Below are 19,096 nucleotides of genomic sequence, written 5' to 3'. Positions count from 1 at the left end.
GTTTAGCATACCTACCTGTTACCTCTGAACAAGTGTTAGCACTACCTCTGAACAGGTGTTGTTAGACTACCTCTGAACACGTGTGTTGTTAGGACTACCTCTGAACACTGTGTTGTTAGGACTACCTCTGACACGTTGTTGTTAGGACTACCTCTGAACACTGTGTTGTTAGGGCTACCTCTGAACACTGTGTTGTTAGGACTACCTCTGAACACGGTGTTGTTAGGACTTACCTCTGAACACTGTGTTGTTAGGACTACCTCTGAAACACTGTGTTGTTAGGACTACCTCTGAACACGTGTTGTTAGGGACTACCTCTGAACACGGTGTTGTTAGGACTACCTCTGAAACACGGTGTTGTTAGGACTACCTCTGAACACGGTGTTGTTAGGACTACCTCTGAACACGGTGTTGTTAGACTACCTCTGAACACTGTGTTGTTAGGACTACCTCTGAACACGGTGTTGTTAGGACTACCTCTGAACACTGTGTTGTTAGGACTACCTCTGAACACGGTGTTGTTAGGACTACCTCTGAACACTGTGTTGTTAGGACTACCTCTGAACACGGTGTTTGTTAGGACTACCTCTGAAACACGGTGTGTTAGGACTACCTCTGAACACGGTGTTGTTAGGACTACCTCTGAACACGGGTGTTGTTAGGACTACCTCTGAACACTGTTGTAATGTTAGGACTAGTGTTGTTAGGACTACCTCTGAACACGGTGTTGTTAGGACTACCTCTGAACACTGTGTTGTTAGCAAGTTGATATTTTTTTGTGACCTATTTTTATGTTGAAAAAATGAAGATAAAAAATGAAGATAAACAGACAACTTGGATTGGTTTACTTAGGAAATGTTTTTTGTAAAATATTTCCTGCATAGAATATTGCATGTAGGTCTTTATTAAATAAAGCACTTGAAACATTTGAAACAGAAACAGAAACAGATTTACAGAGTTAGAATATAATTATTTATATAAATCATGTTTTGGCATTTCTAGGCTTGTTCTGACTTCCCCTTGAACTTTCTCACAAGTCTTTTCTTCTTCCGTGGTGTTGGGTTTACACTGGGAGACTCTACTTCCTCTATCTCTTTTTCCTCTTTCTTCTGTGGTACAGTTTCAGCCGTCGTCAGCTCCACCTCTACAGGGTAGTGGTCACTGATACTCAAAGCCTGCATCAATTGAGGGAGTGAAATATTTATGTAGTAAGGGATTAGCTAAAAACACACAKAAAAAAACCTCAACGGAGAATCTCAATTGAAAATGTTTTTAGTCCAAGATGGAAAACAGATGGCTGAAAGATGAAATATGACGTACCATAGCTTCAGATAAGTGAAAGGCTTTGTGGTAGTTGAAGGGCTTGGCTGAGTTGGAGACCATCGCCTCCAACATGTCATCCCCGTACAGCACAATCCTGATAGGACACAAAGGAAACAAAAATATTCCACAATGGCTAAAGAAATTACATGATGATATGTGTCTTCAGAGGTCCTGTTTGCAATATTGAACATAGCTTTTTTAGCTTTGCTTAATAGTTAACCATTCCCATTAATTTCATATGGTTCTTTTGGATAACATTTTTGGGAAAGGGCTATGAGAAATTGAGAAAGGACTATATTGTACCTTATTTGATGTATTTGATCCAATTCATAACCTTTTTGTCGTACACCATGAGTCTATAGCCTATTTGGAGTAGGTCTACCTGTCGTAGGTGTGGTCGTTGCTTGTGTTGGCTGTGGTGTCCACATCATCTCCAATCACCCAGTGGAACTTCTTGTCACTACGGATACGGATWTTTGTCATGCCTTTCTTGGTGACATAACTTCCGTCCGCATTGAAATCGCCCAGGATCATGATGTTCTGCCAGAGACACAAACAGTATTTCTATGAAGAATGTTTTTTTTTTTTTTTAATAATACAAATTTAAAAAGGAAAATAATAGAGAATATACAAAATTACTTCTATATTCTCTTGATTTTAAGCTAAATCCTGTCAACAATGATATAATGTTGTGATAAAAAAGTGGATAACACTTTTTAAGGTGCACGTTAGCTATTAATTTGTACTGTATAAGTGTGTATATAAGTAGCCAATAAGGCCTTTATTATGTCTTATTAGTCATATATTATCAAACAGTATAAGTCACAGCTTACTTAATAACCTCATTGTTGGCCATGATAAAGTATTTAATAAAGAGCAAGTTACACAAGAAGCAGACTCTTAGTAAGCGTTCTCAATGTGGAACTAATAAGGTCATAGTACCGCAATAGGCGTTCCCTGTTCTAAAGCGTTATCTTTCGTTACACTTTAGAACAGGGAACACATTTTATGCACTATGTCCTTATTAGTCCCACGTTGAGACAGCTTACTAAGAATATTGTTCCTGTGTGACTTGCTCTTTATTAAATACTAATATGTCTTTATTATGGCTAACTAGGAGGTTATTAAAGATTTCCCAGTAGCACATGACAATGTTTGAATAAGAAAACACTTCATTATGGTATAATATAGGACTAATAAGACATAATAAATAGCTTATTAGCTACTTATATACACACTTTTAAACTACAAATMAGTGGAAACTATTTGTACTTGGTGAGCATTAGTGAGTAAACCTACATCCGTCTTCCATTTCTTCTTCACTACTTTGACGACGTCGTACAGCTCATCCAATTCCTTCACAGAGTCTTCAGGCTTGGTGTGCACCGGGATCAACACGAGGTCTTTCAGCACTATAGGATATAAAGAAATCATGTCATATCCTGAAAGTAAATTGTCCTAGGACCCAACCCCAGGTCTACTGTGAACAGTCTGGAGTAGGTATCATAGTAAGGGATTAGGAGTTATTCCTGACCACATCACCTGATCAGAGCAAAAAATATCTGCCAGAGTTACATGTGTTGGGTTCTAATTCTCAGAGTAATAAACTCAACGGACATTATGAAAGCTTAACCAAGTTTATTCTTCCCAGAGGATCAATACAGCTGCATCAGACAAAACATGTTTCCACCAACACAAGTATATAAACTCCAGTTTAGATGCACTCCTCCTTCTCTCCAACCCTGACATCTGTTATGGTTCGACAGGAAGACGAAGTGATACGGGTAATAAACCATTCCTCCTCCCTTAAGGGGATCAGACCTGACCTCAACCCCTTTGATGCCTAATCCAAAGCTCTCCACCCGTATCCCCTATAGCAATCCTGTGACTTCCTCCCGTCTACCCAGCACATTCCAAAGCCATCTGGCTCCTACAGATAACCATTATCTTCTGATGTAACAACCAGTCTCTATCACTCCTCAGATACTGTAGTATTACCTCTGATGTATCATGTCTCTAGTATAACAATGTTCCACGTTGAAGAAGTCAGAACCCAGAATCTAACCCATGCTATAACTAGGCCTCTGAGTGTTCCGTTATCCGGACACGTGGTCAGTAGGAACACAAGGCCCTAATAATAGGAACTAAAGAGGATAGATGGTAAATAAATGATAACGTATGTGAAGACATTACAATAACACTACCTGTATGGAGACAGGTGAAACAGGGCTCTCTAGTGAAGACATTACTTTAATACTACTGTATGGACAGGTGAAACAGGGGCGTCTCTAGTGAAGACATTATAATACATGTCTGGAGACAGGTGAACAGGGCTCTCTATGAGAATTACAATACACTACTGTATGGAGACAGGTGAACAGGGCTCTCTAGTGAAGACATTACTAATAACACTACCTGTATGGGACAGGTGAAACAGGGCTCTCTAGTGAAGAAATTACATAACACTACCTGTATGAGACGGTGAAACAGGCTCTTAGTGAAGACATTACAATAAAACTACCTGTATGGAGACAGGTGAACAGGTCTCTAGTGAACATTCCTAAGTAAACTATTGTAGGAGAAGGTGAAACAGGCCTCTTAGTGAAGCCATTACATAAACTATCTGTATGAGAAGTGAAACAGGGCTCTTAGTGAAACATTCTATTAAATACTACCTGTATGGAGCAGGTGAACAGGCTCTCTATGAACATTTATAATACTCTGTATGGAGACAGGTGAAACAGGGTCTCTAGTGAAAAATTACTTTAATACTACTGTAATGAACGGTAAAGTTCTATGAGACATTACTAATAACTATGTATGGAGACAGGTGAAACGGGCTCTCTAGTGAAAATACTAATAACACACCGTATGGAGACAGTGAAACAGGCTCTAGTGAAAACATTATTAATACTACTGTATTTGAGACAGGTAAACAGGGCTCTCTAGTGAAGACATTCTTTAATCACTACTGTTTAGAGACAGGTGAAGCGGAGGTGTAGGCTCTCTAGTGAAGACATTACTTTAATAGTACTGTATTGAGACAGGTGAACGGAGGATGTAGGGTCTCTAGTGAAGCATTACTTAATAGTACTGTATTGAGACAGGTGAAGCGGAGGATGTAGGGCTTCTAGTGAAGACTTACTTTAATACTACCTGTATTGAGACAGGTGAAGCGGAGGATTAGGCCTCCCCTCTAGCGAGGCTTCCTCATCCCACCTGTTGTCCTTATACTGATAGCTGTCAGTCAGCTTCACATGGTCCTCTCTGGACCAACAATACATGAGGCATCTGTCATCTTTACAGCGATCACGTTCATCTACAGGGCCCGTATTCATAAAGTGTCCCCTGAGTAGGATGCTGATCTCGGATCAGGTTCCCTTGCCTGTTTTACATTTAATTTAAGTATTTGCAGACTCTTATCCGAGACTTCAAATTGGTGCATTCACCTTATGATATCCAGTGGAACAACCACTTTACAATAGTGCATCTAACTCTTTTAAGGGGGGGAAGGGGGGGGGGGTTAGAAGGATTACTTTATGTACACTTGTTCATTATTATCTAAAAGGATCAGTTCATTTCAGATCTTAGATAAGCCTCAATGTGAAGTGAAATCGGATTTTGTTGTCTTTTATTTTTATTTTCTCATATTCTACTTCTCATCCTCCCACGTTCTCATTTACAGCAACGACCCGGTGGAATAGTTACAGGGGAGAGGAGGGGGAGATGAATGAGCCAATTGTAAGCTTGTCAAACAACACATTGTGCCAGTACCTGTAGAGAAAGACAAACTGTTCCTTGTAGGTGTCGCGCCCCAGTCTGGTACTCTTCACCATGGTGTAAGGATGCTTCTTATTGGCCCTGCCAAATGGATATAACACATATTATAAACTGGGTGGTTCCAACCCTGAATGCTGATTGGCGGACAGCCGTGATATATCAGACTGTATATCACGGGTATGACAAAGCATTTATTTTTTACTGCTCTAATTACGTTGCTAACCAGTTTATAATAGTAATAAGGCACCTCGGGAGTTTGTGGTATATTGGTCATATATCACACCCCCTCGTGCCTTATTGCTTAAATGCCTTTTTCTTCAGTGGCATGGGTTACAACAGTAAGGTATTAATCACTGTATTATATTGATGTGGATATATGACATTGTATACAGGAGAATTGCTAGGGATCCAGGTATTATTGTATGTTTTAGAACAGAGACGAAGAAAAATACTTTGTGGTAGCACACCTTGTGTCATTCAGCTCTTTAAGGAACGTTGTCATGGCCTGGCCAGTCCTATCAACCACTTCTAGGATCAAGAAGACACTGTAGCGGGACACAATCTGGCCATATMGAATAGAATGGAATGAATTAAATAGAATATAATGACAGACTCAATGTTGAATAATAAGTATGAAAAGAGAATGTGAATGTATTTCCAGAACATTGAGAGAATAATCACCTTGATGAGATATTTCAGGACGTTCTTATCAGCCACTTTGCTTGTGCCCAATCTTCTGACGTTGAAGGACGCCACCTTCATGATTYCTTCGGGTAATAGAGCAGTTATTATTCATCTTAGGAGTTGGTATAAAGTCTTGTCTATAAACTGTCTGTATATGTCAGTCAAGATGATTTATATAAAAACAAACAGTTAATTCACACAAAAAAAATATTTTATTAGTGCAGTATATGTRTCCATTCTCTTACCATACAAAAAGAGATTAGACTTCCTGACGTTTTATGGTAGAAATGATCTGGTAGAAATAATTTTCTATTATAGTCCCCCACAAAGTGTTCATCGGAGTCCGGTTCAGTCCTGGTCAMTTAATTCCGCTGTAAATTGTCAATAGATATCAGACCAAAATGCTTTAAAAAGACAGAAAGGAGAACACTAGCCTAGCAGACTTGTCTGACCTCAAGAAGAGCGGAAGCCTCAAAACATCTGACAWATGCATACAGTTGCTTCCTGTTCAGTCTCACGGCAGTTTTTCACACGAAGAACATCAACATGAAATATTATGCAAATATTATGAAAATTATGCAAATCTCTTTTGCTCCGTTTTTTTTTTGTGTTGGTACAAAATAATGATATTGCAAACAATTTTATATGACATTTACTCAAAGAAGATTATTGAATAAGGTTGAAAGATAATAGTTTCATGTTTAGTCTATTTGAACCGTATATAACTTTTTCATTATTCAAATTCATTACCGTGTTATGATGATGTACCCAGGAGCCGAAGGGTGCTCTGATGCTTTTAGTAAACAGCAGAAATCCGCTTCAGAGAGAACATTGTATAGCCTGAACTGCACGATATAACCATCTCTCTCCCTGTATACCTAGGTTGTGGCTAAAGCTTTATAACATATCACTTCCTGTATCTGAAGAGCAGTTTTGTGGTGTGGATGTTATCTATGTGTTTGCATATTTTCGTCCCATTTCCTTATCACAGTGACATTTGTGTCACTTTACACACGGACACCGTGCTGTCTGATTCACTCAGGCAGGCCACTTTCCTCCTAACCGCTTGGTTGTGAAATGTGTAAATATATGACTTAGTTACTTACCAGACCAGGTTCTATATAGCGCACCAAAAATGTATTTGAGATAGTGACCATGTTATTATTGGATCTAGAGTTGCCTATAGTGTTGGAAACCTGTCATCTGGTCCCAGTGTATCCTATTTCTATTATTTATTAGGGGGCAGCCCCCCCCCCCCCATTCCTTCCATATTTTGTTCATGTTTATTAGACAGGATAGAGAGACAGATAAGAGAGTTTTCTGAAATAGCAGTGGGCTGGATTTAAACCCATGCTGCAGAAGGTCAGAGGGACAGGTCAGAGGGACAGGTCAGAGGGACAGGTCAGAGGGACAGGTCAGAGGGACTGGTCAGAGGGACTGGTCAGAGGGACAGGTCAGAGGGACTGTAGTCTATAGGTGTTAGAGAGGCCATTAACACCACCAGACCAAACTAAACCGCGAGGCCCCCATTTCTTTTGGCCCCTCTGGTCAACAGGGTACGTTTCCAACATGTCATGAACAGGAAAGCCTAACATGCGCAAAAAAATGTATAACAATAAATGTAAACAGGCCCTAAAAAATATTATTTTGTAATGTTGGTGTGTTGTTTTGTTGTAATTTTCAGTGAAGGATAAAAAGCTCTAGGCCTTTCCTGACTTTTACGGTTTATACACTATAGTACATAGCAGAGACATCTAGAGATGTCAACTCTGACAGGATAGCCCTGGGGGTACAGAATACTGTATAACCACAGTATGTATCTGGAATAGGTGTTTCTCATCTGTCATCCTGGGTAGTCTATGAGTAGCTCAGAAGTTACTGTAAATCTGAGTGGTGGTGGCAGGCCTGGAATTTTGTGACTTTAGAGGCAAGACCATTTGGCTTTTAAGAGGTGCCCAATCTGCCAGGGCACCAACGCCATCTGCCAGGGTACCAACGCCATCTGCTAAGGCACCAACGCCATCTGCTAAGGCACCAACGCCATCTGCTAAGGCACCAACGCCATTTACCAAAATAGCAAATTAAATTGATTTGATAACCGAACAACACCAATAAATAATTAGCCTACATGCCAAATTTTAGGTGATAGCCTATGTGTATTGGCTATAGTCTGTCAATACAATCAATCAAATGTATTTATAAAGCCCTTCTTACATCAGCTGATGTCACAAAGTGCTGTACAGAAACCCAGCCTAAAACCCCAAACAACAAGCAATGCAGGTGTAGAAGCACGGTGGCTAGGAAAAACTCCCTAGAAATGCCAAAACCTAGGAAGAAACCTAGAGAGGAACCAGGCTCCGAATGGTGGCCAGTCCTCTTCTGGCTGTGCCGGGTGGAGACTATAACAGAACATGGCCAAGATGTTCAAATGTTCACAGGTGACCAGCAGGGTCAAATAATAATAATCACAGTGGTTGTCGAGGGTGCAACAGGTCAGCACCTCAGGAGTAAATGTCAGTTTGCTTTTCATAGCCGATCATTCAGAGTATCTCTACCGCTCCTGCTGTCTCTACCACTCCTGCTGTCTCTACCACTCCTGCTGTCTCTAACACTCCTGTTGTCTCTACCACTCCTGCTGTCTCTACCACTCCTGCTGTCTCTACCGCTGCTGCCTGTCTCTACACTCCTGCTGTCTCTACCACTCCTGCTGTCTCTACCACTCCTGCTGTCTTTAACACTCCTGCTGTCTCTAACACTCCTGCTGTCTCTACCACTCCTGCTGTCTCTACCACTCCTGCTGGTCTCTACCACTCCTGCTGGTTCTCTTACCACTCCTGCTCTGTCTCTACCCACTCCTGCTGTCTCTACCGCTCCTGCTGTCTCTACCGCTCCTGCTGTCTCTTACCGCTCCTGCTGTCTCTAACCGCTCCTGCTTTTACCCTCTGCTGTTACCGCTCTGCTGCGCTCTACCGCCTCTGCTGTCTCTACGACTCCTGTCGTCTCTACCTCCTGCGTCTCTCCTGTTCTACCTCCTGCTGTCTCTACCACTCCTGCTCTGTCTCTACACTCCTGCTTCCTCTCCACTCCTGCTGTCTCTCCACACCTCCTGCTTGCTCCACTCCTGCTCTACCACTCCTGCTGTCTCTACCACTTCCTGCTGGCTCTACCACTCCTGCTGTCTCTACCACTCCTGCGTTCTACACTCCTGCTGTCTCTACCACTCCTCTGTCTCTCACTCCTGCTCCTTCTACCTGCTGCTCTACACTCCTGCTGTCTCTCTACCACTCCTGCTGTCTCTACCACTCCTGCTGTCTCTACCACCTCCTGCTCGTCCCCTACCACTCTGCTGTCTCTACCACTCCTGCTGTCTCTACCTCCTCGTCCTTACCTCCCTCCGTCTCTACCGCTCCTGCTGTCCTCTACTTCCTGCTGTCCTACCACTCCTGCTGTCTCTACCACTCCTGCTGTCTCTACGTCCTGCTGCTTCTACCGCTCCTTGCTGTCCTTCTACCACTCCTGCTGTCTCTACCACCTCTGCTGTCTCTACCACTCCTTGCTCTATCTCTACCATTCCTGCTGTCTCTACCATCCTGCTCGTCTCCTACCAGCTCCCGCTGTCTCTACCACTCCTGCTCCGTCTCTACCGCTCCCTGCCTGCCTCTACCGCTCCTGCTGTCTCTACCACTCCTGCTGTCTCTACCACTCTGCTGTCTCTACCACTCCTGCTGTCTCTACACTTTCCTGCCCCTGTCTCTACCACTCCTGCTGTCTCTACCGTTCCTGCTGCTCTTACCGTCTACCCTGCCTGTCTCTCACACTCCTGCTGTCTCTACCACTCCTGCCTGTCTCTACCACTCCTGCTGTCTCTACCACTCCTGCTGTCTCACCACTCCTTGCTGTCCACCACCTCTACCACTCCTGCTGGTCTCTACCACTCCTGCTGTCTCTACCACTTCCCTGCTGTCTCTACCACTCCTGTGTCTCTACACTCTGCTGTCTCTACCACTCTGCTGTCTCTACCACTCCTGCTGTCTCACCTCTCTCGTCTCTACCACTCCCTGCTGTCTCTCCACTCCTGGCTGTCCTCTACACTCCTGCTGTCTCTACCACTCCTGCTGTCTCTAACACTCCTTCTGTCTCTACCACTCCTGCTGTCTCTACCACTCCTGCTGTCTCTACCACTCCTGCTGTCTCTCCAGACCGATGCTGACAGGAGAAATGTAGCCAAACTTTAATAGATAGGCCAAACGCCAGTCATGTTTAACAAATATAATGTAGGTCGTATAACTAATATTAACATTGAAAGTGTCACGTCCTGACCATAACAGGATAATAAGGCTGCCGTTACAGAAAGGCTTGATTCTGTCATAGTCAAGGCACCTCTCATTGAGTAACTCAAGTTGAAGGGTCGACCGGGGTTACTGCAGGTTGCCATTAGCAACTAAATGATCCTTATAACTTCTTCTTTGTGGGATTTAAAAAATAATCAGTTCAAGGACATACATCTGGTTTATTAGAAGCAATTACTCCGCAACGCAGAGTGGCTGGACACAGCCCTTAGTCGTGGTATGTTGGCCATATATCACAAACCCCAGAGGTGACTTATTGCTATTATAAACTGGTTACCAACGTAATTAGAGCACTAAAAATAAATGCTTTGTCATACCCGTGATATACAGTCTGATATATCACGGCTGTCTGCCAATCAGCATTCAGGGTTGGAACCACCCAGTTTATAATATGTGTTATATCCTTTTGGCAGGGCCAATAAGAAGCATCCTTACACCATGGTGAAGAGTACCAGACTGGGGCGCGACACCTACAAGGAACAAGTTTTGTCTTCCTCTACAGGTACTGGCACAATGTGTTGTTAGACAACTTTATCCGATTTCACTTACATTGAGGCTTATCTAAGATCTGATTTGGGGGGTTTACACAAAGATCTCAATTTTTCCACACACTATAATGAGGGATCCTGTTTTCTGCTAACAATGCCTGCAGTACCGGGGTCGGCCTTGAACTTCCATGGCTTTCAATGAGAGGAGGCAGACGTTTTGAGCAGTGAAACCTAATTTGAGCAGACTTATGTCCTGCTCACATGCTAGTTGGAACTCAAAAATGTCAGAGTTGCTAACTGGTTGAAATCGGCACGTGTTTAGTTACAACCAGCATGTGTTTAGTTACAACCAGCATGTGTTTAGTTACAACCAGCACGTGTTTAGTTACAACCAACACGTGTTTAGTTACAACCAGCATGTGTTTAGTTACAACCACCACGTGTTTAGTTACAACCAACACGTGTTTAGTTACAACCAACACGTGTTTAGTTACAACCAGCATGTGTTTAGTTACAACCAACGTGTTTAGTTAGAACCAGTTACGTGTTTAGTTACAACCACACGTGTTTGTTACAACCACACGTGTTTAGTTACAAACCAACACGTGTTTAGTTACAACCGAGCACGTGTTTAGTTACAACCACCACGTGTTTAGTTACAACCAACACGTGTTTAGTTACAACCAACACGTGTTTAGTTACAACAGCATGTGTTTAGTTAACACCACCACGTGTTTAGTTACAACCACCACGTGTTTAGTTACAACCAGTAGTGTTTAGTTACAACCACACGTGTTTAGTTAACAACCCAGCGTGTTTAGTTAGCAACAACATGTGTTTAGTTACAACCAGCACGTGTTTAGTTACAACCACCACGTGTTTATCTACAACCAACACGTGTTTAGTTACAACCACCATGTGTTTAGTTACAACCAACATGTGTTTATCTACAACCAGCACGTGTATAGCTACCTGTACTGAACCATACTGTACTGAACTCTACTCTACTGTACTCTACTGTACTGAACGATACTCTACTCATGTTTACTGTACTTGAGTTTCTTATAATTCACTGGGTCTATGTTCTTACAATAAATATTTTGTATTAATCACCAGCCTTGCTATTTTCAATGTTGCTGATATTTAATTGGGTCAAGGTGTAGAGAACGTAAACGCAGCTGTCTGATATCTAACTTATTCCTGTGGGTTTTTAGTTGCAGGAAAGTTAACTTCCCTTTTTTAACTCTTACTTTTTTAACTCTAACTTGCAGGTGCATGTTTGGGGATCCCGAGTGGCGCAGTAGTCTAAGGCACTGCATCTCAGTGCTTGAGGTGTCACTACAAACACCCTGGTTTGAAGCCAGGCTGTATCACAACTGGCCGTGATTGGGAGTCACACAGGGTGGCTCACAATTGTCCGAGTTTGGCCAGTGTAAATAAGAATTTGTTCTTAACTGACTTGCCTAGTTAAATAAGGTTTAAATAAAGTAATCTCCAGTTATAGGTGTTTTAAGAATTACAGCCCTAACCTGCAGCTGTGCATTAAGATCTGCCTGTTGGTTGCAATTGACCCAAGTAGGCTGGCTATTCAACTTGTTTCAGTTTAGGCTTGCTTGTTTGATCAACTAGTAGTTCATGATAGTTTTACATGAATGTGGATTATTATATTTTTCCAGCAGCAGTCATGAAGGACTCATCTTTCAATGTCCAGAAATTTGTGAAGGGCAAGATTTCAGACCCACAGAGCCATGCTATCCTTGTTAAGGTATAGTATGATTGTATACCTGATCTTCTATTTATTAATTTTATTTAGCCTTTATTTAACCAGGAAGGCCAGTTGAGAACAAGTTCTAATTTACAACTGCGACCAGGCCAAGATAAAGCAAAGCAGTGCGACAAAAACAACAACACAGTTACACATAAACAAATCATTAAAAATCTTATAATCGCCTTTAAGAAAAATTAGGCAAAACTATCCTCAAAACAAGAATGTTGTCCTGCAGATAAACAGACACAAGAATGAACATGTTCTCCTCCCCGTTCCTTTTGTCCATTCAGATTGCGTGCCGCTATGACATCATAGGGATTCTGGAGGTGGTGGACGTGAGCGGCGCTTCAGGGAAAAATGTTCCTGAAGGATTTAAATGAGTCAAGTGATTTCTCTCAAGGTGGGTAATTTCATAGTAGTGATTTGAATGGTCGTATCAGGGTGCAGTAGCCAGATGTTTTTCCAGACTATGAGACACTATAAATAAGGCCCCCTTATCAGGTCAGGAAAACTCCTGGTCCTACATGATAATAATGATTCATTTACAAGTGTGTCATTTGATCTTGTGTTCTTGTCCAAATAGGTCCAATAAGAAGCAACACTTCACTCTGAAAATCAGCACTCGTCTGGGAAGAGACAGATACAAGGAGCAGTGTATGTTTCTGTACAGGTACAAATCAAACCCATGGTCAACCTTACCCTCATGAACCTCTATCTTATGTCAAACATATTTTTCATTGTGATCTGATTCAATGCTATTAAATGTATTGCATTGTTTGTTCTGAAAAGGGATGATTTGGTGGACTTGGTCGGCGCCTGGCAACGAGTACAACCAGGCTGAAGATGTGGATACCTTCGCCAGGGATACGTCCATTCTCCTCTTTAAATGTCTCAACACTGGTAAGGGGCACAGGAGCACTGGAATTTAGCGGGATCCATCCATATGCCATTTGATTTAGCAAATCATATGAAAGTGAATGGTAAACCGACAGACAGGTGGAGATTAAAGCAGAGAATAAAAGTCCATCCATAAACAGATGTAATATTGACTTCTCATCTCTTCCTGGGTTTCTCAACACTAGAGGACTTGGTACTGAACCCAGTGCCCACCAAGCCTGAGGACTCAAGAGAAGGAGCTGGATGAGCTTTATGATGTCTTCCCAGTGCACACCAAGCCTGAGGACTCAAGAGAAGGAGCTGGATGAGCTTTATGATGTCTTCCCAGTGCACACCAAGCCTGAGGACTCAAGAGGAGGAGCTGGATGAGCTTTATGATGTCTTCCCAGTGCACACCAAGCCTGAGGACTCAAGAGGAGGAGCTGGATGAGTCTTTATGATGTCTTCCCAGTGCACACCAAGCCTGAGGACTCAAGAGAAGGAGCTGGATGAGCTTTATGATGTCTTCCTGGAAATTAAAAATAAATGGAAGATGGATGTAAGTTCTGAGATAAGCCATTGACAGAGCTGGTTTAGAAAGTGGACCCACATGAGCCTTTGATAAGTAAAATACATAACCAACCACATCTTGATTTCAAGATAACTGTGTGAGAATAACATTGATTTATGAACAAACTGCTCTCATAAAAACACTATCCTCATTCTGGATGACGAGTAAATACATTTGTTGTGTAATGTTTCTCTTGTACCAGAACTTTATGATCCTAGGTGACTTTAACGCAGACGGGTCCTACGTTTCTAACAAGGACATGAAAACATCTGCAGTGACACATGTCCACTGGCTGATTAAAGATGACTGATACCACAACAAACACAGGCAACGAGAACACTTGACAGGTGGCTCACTGATTTATGAACATGTCTGAAAATGGACAATCACCTATGGAGATAACGTGCAATTTTTTTTTTGTATTGTTAAAATGTCTTAAGTATTATAAAACACATTTACTTGTGTAATATGACTGCTGACTTGTTCTGATCCACAGATTAGATGCATTACACAATCATGCCAAACTATTCCGCTTTCAGAAGGCATATGTGCTTTCTAAAGAAGATGGAAGTATGCACATTAGACAATACAAGCCAAGTGTAATCCTGGTAGATGGTTTGATTAACAATATTATAAACTATATGAAATTAACACTTTAGTAGCCTACATTTACAATCTGTCTACACTAGAAATACATGTAAAAGGTGAACCCTCTGGCTTACGTCTCCACATCTACCATGTTTTATCCTGCCCCTGAAGGTGAGTGACCTGTTGAGGTACAGCTGAAAGGACTGACACCAACTAAATACAGTAAGCAGCATCATTGCGCTTTATTCTGAATCTCCCAAACTTTCCTCTTAAGGAAAATCATTAAAACGGGGTAAACAAGCAACATCTTTTACACACATTCAAAAAATCCAGTGTCGAAATCTGAACAATAAAATGATTTGTAGATAAGAAAACTAATTTTCTGGAAGTGGGAAACAGAACCCTCTACTTGACCAAAATTGGACTGTATGAAGAGAATTTAGGGAACTGAAGAGAGAACCTCAATGAGAGAAGCTGAATTTACAGATACAGATGCTGAAGAGGCAGGTGGCCAAGCTTAGAAGTGAAACTGATTACATTTAACCATAATACTAGCTATTTGTAGTACACATCATGTTGGTATGTGTAGTGTAGCTACTGATCTAATGCTGATGTGTTTCCAACAGAATCTCAAAGATTACGGAGGAGTGTAAATACAACAGTAGTTACAAGACTTTATTAGTTCAGAGCTTTTTCCTTTACAAGAACACATTGGAGATTATTTTTTTTAAAGGGTCATTTCATGTATTTTACTGATTCTACAATGGACCCAAACAAGAAAAAAAATATGGGGGTAGGGGGGTTGGATTTGCCATGGGGCTGCGATTCAGCAAATGAGTGCACGATCTTCTAATGCCAAATCACTTCTTTCCAGACTTCTTGATTCCTCCACCAGCTGAAAGAAAATGGAGAAGTTGAGAAAACCATCTGAAATGTGTATAACTTTTTCTAGAAAACTCATGTAGTGAGGCACTAATGTATAGAAGCAAAGACATCTGTGGCAAGCAGAGTACATTGAATGTCAGGCAAGAAAACACAAAAAAGGCTAACACTGCCACCTAGTGCTATGAGAATCAATAGGCCTATTCTCCTCGGTGCTTGAGATGCCTTTTCGTTATCCTCTGCAGTATAAAAACAGTTAAACATTGGCACGGGTAAATAATACTCTATATATATCTGGAGTCAGTGAATGGGTGGTTGGGTAGATTTGGGGCAAGTTGAAATTCCACCCTTTTGATTTATTTGGGGTATTGTTCAGTTTCATCAGAAAAAGCGAGGAATCCTGATTAGACTCTTATTGTCAACAAGAACAAATACATAAATTCTTACTCAAAGGTCCTTTTCCTGCTGCTTTCGTCTTCAATGCATCCAAGGCTTTCTGGTCTTCTTTCTGCTTCTGCTTGAAGGCCATTTCCTCCTGGATTTGACAAAGCAAATCTGCTCAGGATTACAATGGAAAATGCACTAGTCCACATTTTAAGATACTTAATTTTCAAAGATACTGAGCGTTCCCTCAGAATGATATAGGCTACATACAACATTGTGCTAACAACACAATGACTTACATCGTCCATCTCCTTCGTCGCTTTCTTGGCAGATTTTAAAGGCTTCTTCTTACCACCTGTAAGACAAGAACACATCTCATTGAATTAATATGAATCAATACCGCATATGAGCATCACACAAAGCCCAGAAGCTAGCATGCTACGTAACTAGCTAAACTTGATTAAGACATGTGGGAGAAATGTACACATTACACAGTTAGCTAACCATCTAGCATAACTGTGATGCATGTATTAGCAAGCAGATGTAAGAGCAATCAACAATATATGAACATGTATGGTACATGCGAATGCCATCTCTGTAAATAGATTGAACTTTCTAGCCTAAGTAGCATGGCCAAGGCTTGCCAGGCGCCAGTTATTCCAGCTACAGTAGCTACCTATCCCAGCTACAGTAGCTAGCTACATTGCAATGCATTGCACGAGTTGCTAGTTAGCTAGTATTTACAGTCGTAGTCGAAACTTTTCTTCTATCTAGTAGTGGCAATATTAAGTTTCACCTGAAAATAAATGTCGAGCTTTATGTCAAAAATGTAAATGTGTATCTCACCTTCTCTTCCGGACATATTTGAGACTTTTCAATAAAATCTCAATAAAACAACTGAGCTAGCGTGTTAGCAGTTGCTTACTAATCCGCGCTGTTAGGACCTTACTTCCGCTCTAAACCGGATGCAGGATGTTTGTGATGCGCCTGATCATAAAATCACCATTCAGGTTCTGTAGCCAGCTGATAATTTGCCGAACAATCAACAATTGAAGACAACCGGTACGTGATTATACTTTTTTTTAGGTAAAAAGAAAAATCAGAGAGATTAATAGCTACGAGTAGAACATGATGTTAATTTAGGCTTGGGTTGCCTTAAAGCAAGTTTTCAAACTGTCAGCTGCTGGCTAGCTAGGTAGCTGTGCTCGCTAGCCCGTTCTCTATGGTAATTGATTGGGGGTCTTAGCCACTGCATCATGCATAACATCCAAAATGGCCATAGATTTTCAATTAATTGCATAAACATCAGCATTGTAGAGGTCAAATGAGCAGTGCTAAAAAATATTGATGAACATTCATTGATACATCAAACCTCAACAGCCCACCCATATATACTGTACTTTGATACAGAGTTTGACTGTACTGTTTTACAGGTGGCAGCTCCAATGTCTTCGGCTGTAGTTTCATAGTGAATATAACCGACTGGCTTCTCAAATGAGGTACAGAGGGAAACCGCTCATACCATGGTGCCATGGAACATCATGTCTCTACCGTTTCCACATCGCTGGCACGGTCAGAGGGACTGTGTATTCCAGCAGGAGCTACAGCACACAACAACAGAAACCACCACAGCCAAAAGATGACCGAGTAGACAAACCTGCTGTGCCCATTCAGGAGCATGCCATAGCTACAATACAGCATCTGACTGACTTGGGGAAGCAGTGGGGACAGAAGTCTATGAGCACAGCCTCAAACACAGTTAACTACTGGTGGGAGAGGTACGAGGAGTTTGTCGGTCTGAATGAAGTCAGATATGCCCAGTCTAAAGTTACAGAGGTAAGACAATATGCAAGCCAGGTGTATTGAACCAGAGGTTTTGATGCATTTTTCACTGTATCTATCTTGTATCTATCTTACTATCTCTTCGCTGAGTTTTCCATGACCTGGCCAGGAGAAAACCCTAGTTTGTCCTGGGACCCAGAGTTTGGCATGTTTTCCTTCAGGCAGAAAAGGCCTTCATGGTGGCCAGAGGGATGGTGCGTGAGGCCCATGGCAGCCTGGAGGCCCTACAGGTCCGGCTGAAGGAGGTGAGAGATCGACTGGATCGGGTCTCACGAGAGGAGGCACATTACCTGGAGCTGGCCACGCTGGAGCACAAGTTGCTGCAGGTAACTACTGTCAACACAGAATAAAATGGAACATACACACATCTGTAGTGTTGCACTCTATTTAAAGAAGCAAACATTCTCACAATGTCTTGACCATAGGAGGAACGTCGCATACGAACAGCCTACGAAAACGCAGAAGGGGCTGAAAGGGAGAAGTTTGCCTTATTCTCAGCGGGTGTACGTGAGAGCCACGAGAAAGAACGGACGCGGACGGAGCGCACCAAGAACTGGTCTGTGATAGGCTCTGTACTCGGTGCCTTCATAGGGGTCATGGGTTCTACCTATGTCAACAGGGTACGCCTACAGGAGCTGAAGAATTTACTACTAGATGCCCAGAAAGGACCAGTCAACCTACAGGAGGCTATCAGAGTCCAGGCCAGTATGCATTCGACTCAACAAGAGGAGCTGAGAGGCCTTATAGACACCCTGAGGGCGACACTACAGCATAGTGCAGCTCAGGCTGAGAAAGATGTGAAGAAGCCGGTGGCAGGTCCTGTTCCGGTTCCAGAACCCATCGTGGTTCCACCTCCACCTTCTCCAAGTGCCTCTGAGACAGTTCTAAAAGAGATACTGCTCTATAGCCAGAAGGCACAGGTTCTTATAGAAGGAGTCCAGCCCCAGCTTGGGCAGCTAGACCAGGGTGTTGGAAAGGTTGAATCGGAACTCAAGGAAGTGAAGAATTTAATTGAGACGTATCATAGAGAAGAGAAGCCACCTGTAGTGATAAGTCAACAAGATTCACAGATGTTTGTATGTGAAACAGAGAGTGTTATGCAAGGACTTGACCAGACGGAGAAAAGACTTGGGGCTCAGATAAACCAGACTACCGTGTACAACACTGTTCTGGCTTACGTTGCGCTTGCTGTCACTGTACCTGCACTGTATATTCTCTTTAGAGGTGTTTGACTAATGTTATATACTGTAAAAGAGTGTTATTAATCTAACCAGGTCCATCTTGATTTTACAAATGAAATAATTATCAAATTATCAAATCAAATAAATTTGCTATTTATGTCTTTTATACAGGGAAAATGAACCGTGCACTGATGTGAAATCAATGACTGTATGAGAGTACTATAATTATGTTTAAATGTAATACATTATCAAATATTTTGAATTACAGTACTCAATCTATTAAAATGTAATATGTTGTCAAATATTTTATGTTTTGAATGTAGATTGTTCTATAAATTAATCGAAAAATAAATTGTCACTCCTAGAAAAAGAACATAAAA

At 41.8% G+C, this 19,096-nt stretch overlaps 2 protein-coding genes and 2 pseudogenes across 2 annotated transcripts; 2 read left to right on the top strand and 2 right to left on the bottom strand.

Moving 5' to 3' along the window:
• Positions 1-839: 839 nt before the first annotated feature.
• LOC112071206 (deoxyribonuclease-1-like) lies at positions 840-6,687 on the bottom strand (annotated as a pseudogene).
• A 5,621-nt stretch (positions 6,688-12,308) lies between these two features.
• Positions 12,309-14,183, top strand: LOC112071212 (deoxyribonuclease gamma-like; annotated as a pseudogene).
• Positions 14,184-15,081: 898 nt separating this feature from the next.
• LOC112071205 (translation machinery-associated protein 7) lies at positions 15,082-16,658 on the bottom strand. Its single transcript, XM_024138654.2, has 4 exons — positions 16,540-16,658; positions 15,993-16,048; positions 15,757-15,844; positions 15,082-15,322 (listed from the first exon to the last, which is right to left on the bottom strand). The coding sequence occupies exons 1-4, from the start codon at positions 16,553-16,555 to the stop codon at positions 15,288-15,290; spliced, it is 195 nt and encodes a 64-aa protein (XP_023994422.1). The 5' UTR covers positions 16,556-16,658; the 3' UTR covers positions 15,082-15,287.
• LOC112071204 (mitochondrial potassium channel) lies at positions 16,649-18,882 on the top strand. Its single transcript, XM_024138653.2, has 4 exons — positions 16,649-16,755; positions 17,127-17,529; positions 17,697-17,861; positions 17,961-18,882. The coding sequence occupies exons 2-4, from the start codon at positions 17,188-17,190 to the stop codon at positions 18,765-18,767; spliced, it is 1,314 nt and encodes a 437-aa protein (XP_023994421.1). The 5' UTR covers positions 16,649-16,755; positions 17,127-17,187; the 3' UTR covers positions 18,768-18,882.
• Positions 18,883-19,096: the final 214 nt, after the last annotated feature.

Source organism: Salvelinus sp. IW2-2015, unplaced genomic scaffold (assembly GCF_002910315.2).
Source record: "Salvelinus sp. IW2-2015 unplaced genomic scaffold, ASM291031v2 Un_scaffold1546, whole genome shotgun sequence".
NCBI lineage: Eukaryota > Metazoa > Chordata > Actinopteri > Salmoniformes > Salmonidae > Salvelinus > Salvelinus sp. IW2-2015.
Note: the sequence above shows the minus strand (reverse complement) of the source record. Positions and strands in the feature narration are given on the sequence as shown.

Bases quoted from the DNA above. Each gene is read 5' to 3' on its own strand.
- LOC112071205 (XM_024138654.2), bottom strand. The intron at 15,845-15,992 runs GTAAGTCATTGT...TGTCAAATCCAG, and splicing joins CGACGAAGGAGATGGACGAT to GAGGAAATGGCCTTCAAGCA. The intron at 15,323-15,756 runs GTAAGAATTTAT...ATTTTCTTTCAG, and splicing joins AGCAGGAAAAGGACCTTTGA to CTGGTGGAGGAATCAAGAAG.
- LOC112071204 (XM_024138653.2), top strand. From the start codon at position 17,188: ATGAGGTACAGAGGGAAACCGCTCATACCATGGTGCCATGGAACATCA. The intron at 17,530-17,696 runs GTAAGACAATAT...GTTTTCCTTCAG, and splicing joins CCCAGTCTAAAGTTACAGAG to GCAGAAAAGGCCTTCATGGT. The intron at 17,862-17,960 runs GTAACTACTGTC...TCTTGACCATAG, and splicing joins TGGAGCACAAGTTGCTGCAG to GAGGAACGTCGCATACGAAC.